The 13,477-nt window shown below is 39.6% G+C and overlaps 1 protein-coding gene across 2 annotated transcripts in view; it reads left to right on the forward strand.

The window, feature by feature from the left end:
- Window positions 1-1,129: 1,129 nt before the first annotated feature.
- POU6F2 (POU class 6 homeobox 2) overlaps window positions 1,130-13,477 on the forward strand; it is a 750,988-nt gene continuing 738,640 nt past the window's right edge. Inside the window, exon 1 of one of the 2 annotated variants that reach the window (XM_088478147.1) lies at window positions 1,130-1,237. In XM_088478147.1, the coding sequence (XP_088334273.1) occupies window positions 1,130-1,237 (108 nt within the window). Of the gene's footprint in view, window positions 1,238-1,857; window positions 1,945-13,477 lie in introns of those variants that run through there. The other variant, XM_088478148.1, reaches the window with a different exon arrangement.

Consider the following 13,477-nt stretch of genomic DNA (forward strand, 5'->3'; position numbering starts at 1 on the left):
AGGTGGCTCTGTTGCTGGTGGCCCAAGGTCTTCTACACTTTTTCTATCAGCTCAGTACCATATAAACAGCAAATTATTTTTGTTATTCAACGTCAAATAGCGGATGGGATTTTGTGAGCCGTAGGACCAATCACAAGCCAACATTTTTTGGTCAGGGCTGCTAGAGAGACAGAGGAGGTTGGCTACATGCAACTGCTTTTCCCATTTCCCCTCTGTATCAGTTAGAGGGAGGAGCCACCTTGGGGAAGTATATTCTGTAGTAGTAGTGCAACTTTAAGTATAATGTCATTCATTTTGCAGCTAATGATTATTGTAATGTCCTAAGATGACAGAGGTCTGATGTAACCTCTCATTTATTTTCAATATGTCATATTCTTTGAAGAAAGTTCATTAGTAAAGCAACAAAAAAACTAAAGATTATTCAGTACCTTATTTTTGAGTCAGTATTTCTGGAAACTGTGACAAATATGTTGCTCCCATCACCTACAGACCCGCAGTCATTTTTTCTTGTGCGTTATGAGCTTTAATTTTCGATCACTGGTCCAATACACAATCTTAACTGAGACATTTCAACTCATAAGGGAACAGGATTATGAAACGCTTTGTCCGCATTTCATTTTGCACTTTGTGGGAGAAGCATCACATTGATTTTTCTCTTTTTTTTTTCGCTCTGACATGGGCACATTACAGAACGGAGCACTTAGGCTGCTCAGCTCTTTCAAGAGGGGGAAGCAGAGACCTATGAGTTTTGTGATCTCTCTGATTTAAATACTGTTCTTTCTTCCTGCAAAAACTCACCCCAGGAAAGTTTGTGTATAAATAATAATAATAATAATAATAATAATTAATAATAATAAGCTTTCTATTTTATAAGCCACTTCACCTGAAGCAGGACATGTTTTGTATTTGGTGAGAGTCTGCCTGTCTCACTTTATTTAGTTTGTATTGGGCATTTGTCAATGTCATTTCACGTTTGCAGAAAATTCATACGTTGTGTATCTAGTGTAAGTCTGTGTGTGCGTTGAAGGTCACATGATTGTTTCATCCTATTTGTTGGTGTAGCTTGACTTTTTTTTTCTTTCCCCTTTTGCTTTTACTGATGGTTGTGAGTGCAGAAGTTGATTGACAGATGCATGGCAGAAACCCCCATTCTGTCTTTCAAAGACAACATATGACGGATTGTGATCTTTCAGCTCAGCAGCAGGACACAGGGACCATGCAAGCTGTAATTGGCCAGGTATCGTGTCAGCCATTTCTCAACTCCCTTTTTAATTAATTTATTTTTTCTCCCCAATCCCTACCAGGATCTTTCCATCTGCTTCTCATCATTCATGTTTACACCACCATTTTCAGTATCTTTGGCTGCTAGTGAGGCTAGAAACGTGGTATGTAAGGGATACTGTTAGCTTGTTTATACTTTCAATTTAAATACACTTAATAACGTACTATGTGTTTTACATTGTTAATTTATTTACAGAAATATGCAAATGAGTAAATATTGTAACTTAAGCGCAATTGTCAGTTTATAAATCACAGTTGTTTTTCTATATGTCTGGCCTGATTCTTTAGTGTATATAAATACTACCATATCTCTATCTAACTATCTATCTATCTATCTATCTATCTATTTATGTCCAGTATCTTACTTTAAATAGAGGTATCCAGCTTAGTAAAGCCAGTGGTCCACTGCTGCTGCAAAGGGGGCGGCAAGGAAATTAAACCCTGCCAGAATCTGAGAGGTCCAGGTGGTCTGTTCAAGCTTCCTAATGCGATCCAGCACAACAGCTTTAATAAACAGCTCTATTTAGTTCTCTCCTCGCTGTATCCAGGGAGGTGAACAGGTCTGGGTCTGCTGTGATGAAATGCCGGATGAATATCTCTCAGAGGCCTCACAAGCTGATTTTTAAAGCTTTACCATTTCGCCGTCTTTTGTCTTCCGAATGGGTCAGTGAGTCCTTGTCTTACTTCAGAGATATGTCTGATAAGTGTAATGTATGTTGTTTCCGTTAGCTTGTGTTTGCTTGCATACACCTGCTCATATATAAAAAAGTAGATTACAGTCCTCTGATTTGGGATGTTTTCAAATAGCAGCCTATGAGACAAAATTATAAATCAATACTGTAGGTAACAAATATTTGATGCTTGTTACGATAATTGTCAAGAATGTAAATATTTAGAAACCAGAGTTACATTTACCGCAGCTTATTACTAGTTAACATGTCATTTTACATATTGCTGTATGAGATTGGGAAGCCAAACAGCAATACATTTTGTGACTTTTAAAGTAGCTGATGTCTCTAATAAAAGCTACGAGTGTGAATTCCCCAGTTGTAGGTTGTTGCAATTATTGTCAAAGAAATGGCAGAAATTGGAATAAAACAGCCTTGTATACTGAATGTATTTGATTTTTATATGCTGACAATTATGGCATTTATGTGGTTATCATAGCTATTTAAAGTTACATTATTTGACTACAACGAGTTTTGGACTGTCAAAAAGGAATATAAAGTTTATGCATGATTCAGAAATGGGCTCAAGGAAAGTGTTTTGCTTCTAAGTAACTGCTTAGAACATACATTAAAATAAAAATACTTGATCATTTAAAATTCAATGTCTTAAAATAAATTTGTCACAAAACTTAAGGTACAGAAATATTTTAGTGCTGAAATTGCTCTATACTCTTATATTCTAGACTAAGGGAAGAACTATTCAGTATATAACCAAGTAATGACAGCGGTATATTACAGTGCTGACCACTTACAGAAATATAGAATATAGAAATACAACAATGTGATTTTACCACATTATATGTCATATTGTTTTACATTTAATAAGTGCATTTCAGTTTTCAGTGTAAATGCAAATGTGTATTTATTCAGTTTGTTCACTTTAATCAGCTTTATTTCTTTTAAAACAAAATATGTAGTTAAAATATTTAATTTAACCCACTATTCACCTTCAGTGTATTAAACTCTTTGAAAATCGAGCTACATTAGTGTAGTATTTTCTGACTTATACAGTATCGAAGTGTACTATGATAAATGATCTTTATATAAAATAAAGATACTATATAGATACATATCTATTGCATAATCAAAAATGCAAAAATAAGTTTCTTTTTTTTAATGCATTGATTTTAATGTTTATACTATGCACTGTTATTCTAAAGCTTATATATATTATTCATATGATTTGGAAAGCATAAATATATATGTGTGTTTAAAATAATTTGCCTACATTGCTGTCAGTAGACAAAACTCTTGAAAAATGCCATATGTGTCAATTAATGTTGCTTTGAATACTACCATTGACATACTTTCATTTATAATTCAGATTTGTTTTACAGCGAACCAATTTTGTATTTTGCTTTAAATAAAATATAGGCTAGCAGTTGAATAAACATTTCAGTCATGTATTTCAGTTTATTTTAGAGATGTTCCATAATCCTCCCTCAAGTATATATTAAAATATATAGTACAGCCTGGCCTATAGCAAATTTATTATCAGTGATTTTATGTGAATAATCAGAAAGTTAGATTACAGTAGAAGACTGTAAGACAAGAACATTTTTTATCTCTTGAACGCATGGAAATGCCGCAAAAATAGGTCATTTTTAGATGTGACATTTAAGACAATTTTATTGACTTCGCAATGTCATCAATAGAAACTGAAGAATATAATATGTATTTTTATTTATAAAAGTCTATATTTAATTTACTATTATGTTTATATGTAGTGGGTATGTGCAACAAACTTACACTAGTTAATGCAAGTAAGCTTTACCATGGGATTGGATGGTAGCAGTCAGAAGATTTTGTTTATGCACAATGTGACTAGTTACTAGTATGCTGCTCAGCATTAAGCATGTTCTCTATCCTCAGAGTCTGACTGCATGAACCAGTAAGGTTGCCTGCACTGATTTTCTCATCAATATATAATATGTACCATACCATATTTTTTTTATTTTACATGGTTGTATTACAATCTAATCTCTCTACAATCTCTATACAATTTTCAAATAATACAAACAGATGATATGATAGTGACCAGACAGAATGTAAAAGCAGGAAAGCAATGTAAATTGATAAAGTGAAACACTGCTAAACAAAAACATACACATATATTAATAGGACAATATAAAAAAATAGAGGGAAACTTAAATATAATGTTGAGGCAATGTGAGAAACATATGACAAATGCATGTTCTTGGCTTATATAGCTAGACTAAAATAAGAGAAGTTAAATACATTTTGTCATCATTCATAATATATATCAAAAATATTCATTTTATATTAAAATATTTACTGATTTTAATTGTAATGATCTCACCCTGTATTTGTATCTGTTCTTGCTACTTAGAGACCTGGTCTTGTGAGTGACAGGTTACTTCATCAGCCTTACAGCCCTCCTGTTTTTCTCTCATCTCGTACAGACAGGTCACTGTGTCCAATCACCCTTCTGGCTCTTAATTCCTCAGGGACACCAAAGCCTGCCTGCCATCTTGATCCACCGGCCTTAGGGCCTAGGCTTGCTGCACATTTATATGTTCACTGGCTTTTGGAAATGTAATGGAACAAAGGATATTAAATTAGCTGGTGAAAGAAACAGATGAGGTGTATTAGGTAAACAACAGTAAGGAAGCATGAAGGCAGTAGAGGACTGTGTCCTACATTATATATGTAAGAGGGTATATATGTTTTTTTTAATATATATATTTCTATATATTTATGTGTATATGTATATATATATATATATATACTGTATATGTAAACATATTTGTGGCAATAGGTGGTGCTACACCTTAGTACATACTGTATTATAGCTATACATGAAAAACTACAGTGTAAATGCTTGGACACTTCCTCTGCTTTAGAGTAGCTGCTAACTCCTTATTGCCTGTTGAAAAGAAAATGGAGTCTTCTAGTGCAGTAAATAGGTTGAAATACTAAAAGTTTTCAAACAGTGGGGTCACTAGAGTTGGTGTCGCCCAGTGCAGACCCCTCATGTCCACAGCACCATATACCCCTAGTGTATGTGTTCCAGTCATGCTGGGGGCTTGTTTTTCTCACTCTGGTTGCTTTATAGCAGGATAACATTACCAAGGAGATACACATCCATAGTGTAATATGTTTAAAAATTTTTTTATTCATTATAATGAAGTAATATAATAAGTATCTCTAGTTTTACACATAAGTGAAAAGTGATTTTGTGTTACTGTTCAGAATAAATGAAATATCTGGGGTGGAGAAAGTGCTTTGAGAGAAGTGTTCCACGCTCCATAGAGATGTACGCAGCCTTTTCCTTGAGCAATGTACAATAATAAAAGGCTTAAACACACAAAAGTGACACAGGTAATAAATACATCCCAAAGTTCCCTCACTCTCATAATTTATGAAAAGCTAAACAGGGCAGTATTTAGGGGACAATGGATGCATAAGTTAATAAAAGTCCTAATTTGGAAGGAGGTAGGACTTTCTTGCAATGTTTTTACTATTTTCACTGTGTGCACTTTCCAGACTATTCACAAACCCGCAAATATAGGCTCAGACTGATTTTATAGTAGCGTTTCCAAAGACTGGGAAATACATAGGCTTGTTGGGCAATTAGGCACAATTTATTCCCTGCCCCCATCTCAAATAAAAGAAAACACTTTCACCAAATCCCCGGGTGGGATGTAGTTGAGATGCTGGGGGACGGGATGCCGGGTGTCGAAATACTGATGCTGGAATCCCGCCGCCTGCCAAAATGCCGACGCCAATATCCTGAAGGGGAACAGGATACCAGCGTCGGCATCCCGAACCGCCGGACTGCTGAAGTCCAGGGCCGGGTAAGTATGAACTGCTTCCCGGGGAAGGGAGGTTAGCTTTATGCACCCCCGGGGAGAATTAGGGTTAGGCACCCCCCCCGGGAGTGTTAGGGTTAGGGTGTGAGGATGGGGGGGTTAGGTTTAGGTACCCCTTAGGGAAGGTTAGGGTTAGGCACTAGGGGGGAGGTTAGGGTTAGGCACTAGGGGGGAGGTTAGGGTTAGGCACTCTTCAGCTGCCGGTATTTCATACCCATTCCCTTTGCTAAGAGGCACGGTCTTTTTTTTATGTAGCATGTTGAGAGCAGATAAATATTCATAACTAAACTGTCTGGCATCTTTGGCTCTGCCTTCCTGTGGAAAATCCCACTATTATGTCGTTTAATACTGTATGTTGTATGGTGCTATCTCTCAGTGACAAATGGGCATATTTAATTTTGCAGTGAGAAGAATATTATAAATAAAAGATATGTTATGGTGAAAGTGGCTCTTTAGGAATTTTGTTTTTGCATGTTGAATGCTGTGATGATCCGTCACAATACCAGCTACCAATGGCGTAGGTAGGTGCCACTATCTTTGGAGCCTACTGTATTTGTCGGGCCCTTTGGCACTGGAAATCGTGCGGAAACAGAAGTTTCCACATCATTATCACTAAATTTAGTAAAAAGTCTATTTATTAAGTCTAAAACTCAGGAGATATTGCAAAATATTCCCTGTGTTACTGTAGGAATTGGAGCATACTACAGTCCCAATACAGTGTATGGGGATGTTGTAATTATGCTATTTATCAACTCTGAAAACTAAGGGGGAGATTTATCAAATCTTGTAGAGAAATAAAGTGGAAACAGTACCAACCAATCAGCTTCTGTCATTTTATAGGCTGTACTACAAAAATTAGGAAAACAATTACAACAACTATTCCGCTTCAAAATGAGAGGCTGTGTAAACCTGATGCCTACCTGTAGTCACCTTTTGTGATATATAAAGAAGAGATTTAGGCTAAGTGCAATCTCTTATTTAGGAGATAAATTCAGACTTTAAAAATGATTGTATCTTTAAGTACACAATACCGTCCCATCTGGAAGTAGTGCTCTCTCCAATAGTTCATTTTAGTTGTAGAAGTTCACTTTAGCTCAGAAAATAATCTACTATTCGTCACCAAGATTGTATCCAACTGGTGTGTTAATCACTTTTTCTGTCTTCTCTGTAGTGTACTTCTTATCACTCGGATATATATGTATAAACAAGACAGAAAATATACAATAGTGTAACACCGTTTAATCACGTGACACATTTAAAAACAGGAGTGAGGCTGCGTACCAGATAGTGAAATGTATGTACAACACCAATACAGGTTTAGGGCATACAGTATGTTAGGTACCTCCCAAGAACAGGAATCCATGTACGTCCTAGTCTGGATCGGCTGTCCTCCTCTAGCAATCCACCAACGCCTTTTGACTGCTGAGAGCCTTTATCAAGGTATACTGGGCAGGTTGTATGGTGGATTTATTTATCCCCCTTCCTGGACCCTCATTGGTGGATCCGTTCGGGGGAGTTAACTTTACATAAAACATTTAAAAATGACATTCATACATTCAATATAATACCTTATAAGATAAAAACATTTAGTAGTGTTGTATCACTTTCAATAATCGTTATATCTATACTAAATCATAATTTTTCAACTTCTGCTCAGTTTCTTATTTTCACTTCCAGGCCGCAGTATTGGAAGTGAATTCATTATACCCCCTTATAGCTTGCACTCTGGTGTTCCCACCTCTATCATACGCAACTTTTTAAATGTATTATGTAAAGATAACTCACTCAAACGTATCCACCAATGAGGGTTCAGGAAGGGGGAAAAATAAAGCCTCCATACAACCGGCCCAGTATACCTTGATAAAGACTCTCAGTAGCCGAAACACGTTGGTAGATTGCTAGAGGAGGACAGCCGACCCAGACAAAGACGTACATGGATTCTTGTTTCCGGGAGGTACCTAATATATTGAATGTCCTAAATGTGTATTGGTGTAGTACATACACCTCACTACCTGGTATGCAGCCTCACTCCTGTTTTTAAATTTGTCACATGATTAAACGGTGTTACACTATTGTATATTTTCTGTCTTTTTTATATTTATATATACTGTATATATATATATATATCCAGGTAATAAGAAGTACACTACGGAGGAGACGTAAAAAGTGATTAACACACCACTAGTTGCATACAATCTTGGTGATGCATACCGGATTATTTTCTGGGCTAAAGTGAACTACTAAAACTAAAAGGAACTATTGGAGAGATCACGGCTTCTGGATGGGACGGTATTGTGTGCTTTGAGGTACAATTATTTTTAAAGTCTGAATTTATCACCCCCAATAAGAGTTTGCGCTTAGCCTAAATCTCTTCTTTATGTACTAGAAAAATTACAGAAACTGATTGGTTGCTCTGAGCAACTTTTCCCCTTTATCTCTCTCCACAATTTGATAAATTTGCTCCTAACAGTTTTCTGTGCTCAACTATGGGAGCTAATGAAATTTTCAGATGGTGCGCGCCCACTCCTACCAATTGGAAGAGGGCATGGAGTGGGCCTCTTTTCAAGCTCTGACAGTGTGCAATGACAGCCTAAGGTCATGCATACTCAGTTACACTACCAGGACGTATTTCGAGATTGTAAACTTTCACTGCTATTATTAGTGGTAATTATGCAGCTGTTAGGTTTTGCCACAAAATCTACTTATCGGAGCAAGTGTCACGGCATAGGTTAAATGGTAAATAACTCTGATAGTTTAGGTTTTCATGTTAGAAATTAAAGCAAATTTAATTGAAAAGTTGCATTGACAAATCACATTTCTTGATAATTAGACCCTTAACCCCTTACTGCAATCAGCACTTCTTCTAAAAGTCAAGTCAGTTAGGACGTACAGACCTTTTCTGTGCTCACCCTTTATAAGGCCCTCACTCTTACCAAGCTTTGTATGAGCAAAGTAGGGGTTTGTATTTCTCTGTACGTGCTTGGCTACAAAACCTATCAATTTCAACTTTATTCTTCATGAACAGTCCTGAGTTCTCTAGCTTAGCCAGACATGGGCCCAATTGTAATAGCCTGGCAGGCAGTTACGCAATTTAGATGATTTAACCTGTAGCCTTAAAGTGGCAATAATTTAATAGACTTTGCCTTTTAAATTATTGTAGCTTTAATTCTACAATCTAAAGTACCAAAATAATGCTAGTACCTGCAACTCACAGGCTATTATAGTTGTGCTATGGTGTGCCTGTAATATCTAATCCACCAAATGATTCTTTCCTGGGAGCAACCAGTATCATGATAATAGAGTTAGGTTAGCTATAGGTCACTATGGAAGCTTCACATCTACAGCATGTGTATTTAGCTTCTCCTGAGTCTAATATGAAATGGAATAATTGCAAAATGATCATTTTATTGAGTATATAGACAAAGAGAGAGCAGCATAGTGTCATTGGACAACACACCTACCATTAAATGGCTAAATAAGACAGTCATCATTTTTATGAAGTTTTCATAGCGATTGCTTAAGTGTGAAACAATCTAGGATAAAGACAATCAATTACCAAATGACTGACATAAGAGGTATTTTATTACAACATAAATATGAGGATGTACAGCACATTTTATCACACACATTTTATCACTGTCTAGTGCATACATAATACCACTCCCAAATTTCACTTGTGGGAACTGAATAATAACATCACCCTGTGTCTACATCTGGGATAGTGAGATCTGTGGGGAAAATAGCATACTTTTATTAGTGATGAGCGGGTTTGGATTTCTGAAATCCGAACTCCCACGAGCCTCCCCGATCCGAGCCGGGAACGTAGTCCGGCTCGGGTTTTCCTGCCTGACTCGGATCTGAAATTGAGGCAAAACGTCATCATCCCGCTGTCGTATCTCGCGGGTTTTGGATTCTATAAAAGGTCCCCGTGTCGGCGCCATTTTTCACTCCGGCTGTGGACAGTGAAGAGGGAGGGTGGGAGTTAGGGCTGGCTGGGCTGTGTTGTGTTGTACTGTACTGCTGTTGTCCATAGGAGCTGGCTGGGCTGTGTTGTGCTGCTGTTGTCCATAGGGGCTGGCTGGGCTGTGTTGTGCTGCTGTTGTCCATAGGGGCTGGCTGGGCTGTGTTGTGCTGCTGTTGTCCATAGGGGCTGGCTGGGCTGTGTTGTGCTGCTGTTGTCCATAGGGCCTGGCTGGGCTGTGTTGTGCAGTCAGTTGCCAATAGGGGCTGTGTACACTCCAAAGTCTATGGGGGCTGGCTGGGCTGTGCTGTGCAGTGTCCCATAAAGGCTGTAGTCCTAAAAGGGTGCTGTAGTGTTGTCCAGGGGGTGATCTGTCCATCAATGGTGCTTCCCCCAAGTGCAAAAAAAACAATTATTTTTTTCTATGTTTGTGAATTGTGTGCACAGTAGCCGCCAAGCATGTGCCTGTGTCATAAATCAAGGGCCGCCTGGCTCATCTGTTAAAGGCTGGTGTAACCCCCAAAGTGCACTCCAAAAAAAATAAAAATATAATTTTTTCTGTTTGTGAATTGTGTAGCCACACGTGCATCAACAAAGTAGCGCCAAGCGTGCGCCTGTGTCATAAATCAAGGGCCGGCTGGCTCGTCTGTTAAAGGGTGGTGTAACCCCCAAAGTGCGCTACAAAAAAAAAATTCTTCTTTTCTGTGTTTGTAAATTGTGTGCGCTGTAGCCGCACGTGCATCAACAAAGTAGCGCCAAGTGTGTGCCTGTGTCATAAATCAAGGGCCGGCTTGCTCGTCCATTAAAGGGTGCTGTAACCCCCAAAGTGCACTCCAAAAAAAATATTTTTTTTTTTCTGTGTTTGTGAATTGTGTGCGCAGTAGCCGCACGTGCATCAACAAAGTAGCAGCACCAAGTGTGCGCCTGTGTCATAAGTAAAGGGCCGGCTGGCTCGTCTGTTAAAGGGAGGTGTAACCCCCAAATTGAGCTCCAAAAAGAAAAAAAATCTTCTTTTCTGTGTTTGTGAATTGTGGGCCTGATTCAGAGCCGCTCGTAAGAGGCCGCTCGTTCGCTCCGAGCGATGTTCGCACATCTGCGCATGCATATGCGTCATAATGTGCATGCGCCAACCAGTCAGTGCAGTTGGAAATTGAGCGCTCGCAAAATAGCGAGTGCCTGCTAATTTGAGTGACAGGATGAGGCGTTTGTGGGTGGTAACAGGGGAGTGGAGATCCAAACGCAGGCGTGCCAAACAGTCAAAACGGGTGTTTTAAGGGTGTGCATAATTAACAAAGCAGCGTCATCGACCACGTCACTTGGTTGTTTCTTAGCCTGAACTGTTCGCATGATTGCGGTAGGAAAATCCTACCACAAGCACTGCGAGCAGTTCAGACACCTTTCAATGTACTCGATTAATCAAATAAATAGCGGAGATGATGTAGGATGTGAGCGGCCAGGGGGCGTCTTTACAAAATAGCGGCCGCATGTTTCATTCGCTCACTCAGACATAGAGGCGTCAACAGTAGCTGCACGTGCATCAACAAAGTAGCAGCGCCAAGCGTGCACCTGTGTCATAAGTAAACGGCCGGCTGGCTCGTCTGTTGAAGGGTGGTGTAACCCCCAAAGTGCCAGAAAAAAAAAGAAAAAATCTTTTTCTGTGTTTGTGTGCGCCTTAGCCGCACGTGCATCAATATCACATAAATGGAAGACAGAACTTTTTCCGATAAAAATTAAATTGGGAAAGATCAAGAACCACTTCCTCCTAGTGCTGAAGCTGCTGCCACTAGTCATGACATAGACGATGAAATGCCATCAACATAGTGACATGTCCAATGTCATAGTAGAGGGCATATAAAATCCGAAATGGCAAAGCAGGAAAATTACCTTAAAATATAAATTTAAATCTTCTGAGGAGAAACGTAAACTTGCCAATATGCCATTTATGACACGGAGTGGCAAGGAACGGCTAAGGTCCTCCCCTATATTCATGACTAGAGGTTCAGCTTCACATGACGATGGAAGCCCTCCCGCTACAAAAATCAAATGAGTTAAGCTGGCAAAAGCACAGCGAAGAACTGTGCTTTCTAATTCTAAGAAGATATCACAAATCCCCATGGAGAGTTCAAGTGTGGCGACGGTTGTGATGCCTGACCTTCCCAACACTGGACGGGAAGAGGTGATCCTTCCACCATTTGCACGCCCTCTGCAAGTGCTGGAAGGAGCACCCAGTCCACTTGCTGATATTCAAATTGAAGATGTCACTGTTGAAGTACAACAGGATGAGGATATTGGTATAACTGGCACTGAGGAGGAAGTTGACGAGGAGGATTCTGATGGTGAGGTGGTTTGTTTAAATCAGGCACCGGGGGAGACAGTTATTGTCCGTGGGATGAAAAAGCCCATCACGGTCATGCCTGGGCAGAAGACCAAACATTCCACCTCTTTGGTCTGGCAATATTTCTATCCAAATCCGGACAACAACCGTCTTTCCATATGTACCATATGTAAAGGTGAAATAAGTAGGGGTAGGGACGTTAACCACCTAGGAATATCCTCCCTTATACGTCACCTACAGCACGTTCATAAAAAGTTACAATCAAGTTCAGAAATTGTAGCTAAGACCGTAAGCAATCCAGGGACACCTAAATACTTTTTGCTGTTGTATCGAACCGCCTGCAAACCACACCCTCCTCGTCAATTTCCTCCTCAGTCAGGATCGGAAGTAGTCCTGCAGGCCATGTCACTGGCATGACTGACTCTCCTATCTGGGATTCCTTGGGAAGATCCTGCATTGCTATGCCAACTGCTGCAGCTGCTGCTGTTGCTGCTGGGAGTCATTCATCATCCCAGAGAGGAAGTAGGAACACCATTACTTATTTTACTAAGCAATTGACCCTCCAACAGTCCTTATCTGGAAGCAAAGCAGATAACTGAGGCCTTGACAGCTATGTTGGTGTTAGAAGTGCGTCCGGTATCCGCCATTAGTGCAGTGGGATTTAGACAATTGATGGAGGTAGTGTGTCCCTGGTACCAAATCCCATCTAGATTCCACTTCACTAGGCAGGCGATACCGAGAATGTACTGAGACGTCAGAAAAAGTGTCCTCAGTGTCCTAAAAAATGCGGTTGTACCCAATGTCCACTTAACCACGGACATGTGGACAAGTGGAACAGGGCAGACTAAGGATTATATGACTGTTTCAGCCCACTGGGTAGAATGTATCACCTTATGCAGCAACAACAGCAGCATCACCAGTAGCAGCATCTTAGAAACGCCAGTTCGTTCCAAGGCAGGCTACGCTGTGTATCACCGGTTTCAGTAAGAGGCACACCGCCGACAACCTCTTAGAGAAACTGAGGGAAATCATTGCCCAATGGCTTTCCCCAATTAGACTCTCCTGGGGATTTGTGATATCTGACAACGCCACCAATATTGTGCAGGCATTACATCTGGGCAAGTTCCAGCACGTCCCATGTTTTGCTCACACAATAAATTTGGTGGTGCAGATTTTCTGAAAAATGGGGGTGTGCAGGAGATGCTTTGGGTGGCCCGAAATATTTCTGGCCACTTTCGCCATTCAGCGACTGCATGCCGAAGACTGGAGCGCCAGCAAACACTCTTGAACCTGCCCCGCCATCACCTGAAGCAAAAGGTTGTGATGCAGTGGAACTCAA

Source organism: Taudactylus pleione, unplaced genomic scaffold (genome assembly GCF_031769625.1).
Source record: "Taudactylus pleione unplaced genomic scaffold, aTauple2 ptg000208l, whole genome shotgun sequence".
In the NCBI taxonomy this organism is placed as follows: domain Eukaryota; kingdom Metazoa; phylum Chordata; class Amphibia; order Anura; family Myobatrachidae; genus Taudactylus; species Taudactylus pleione.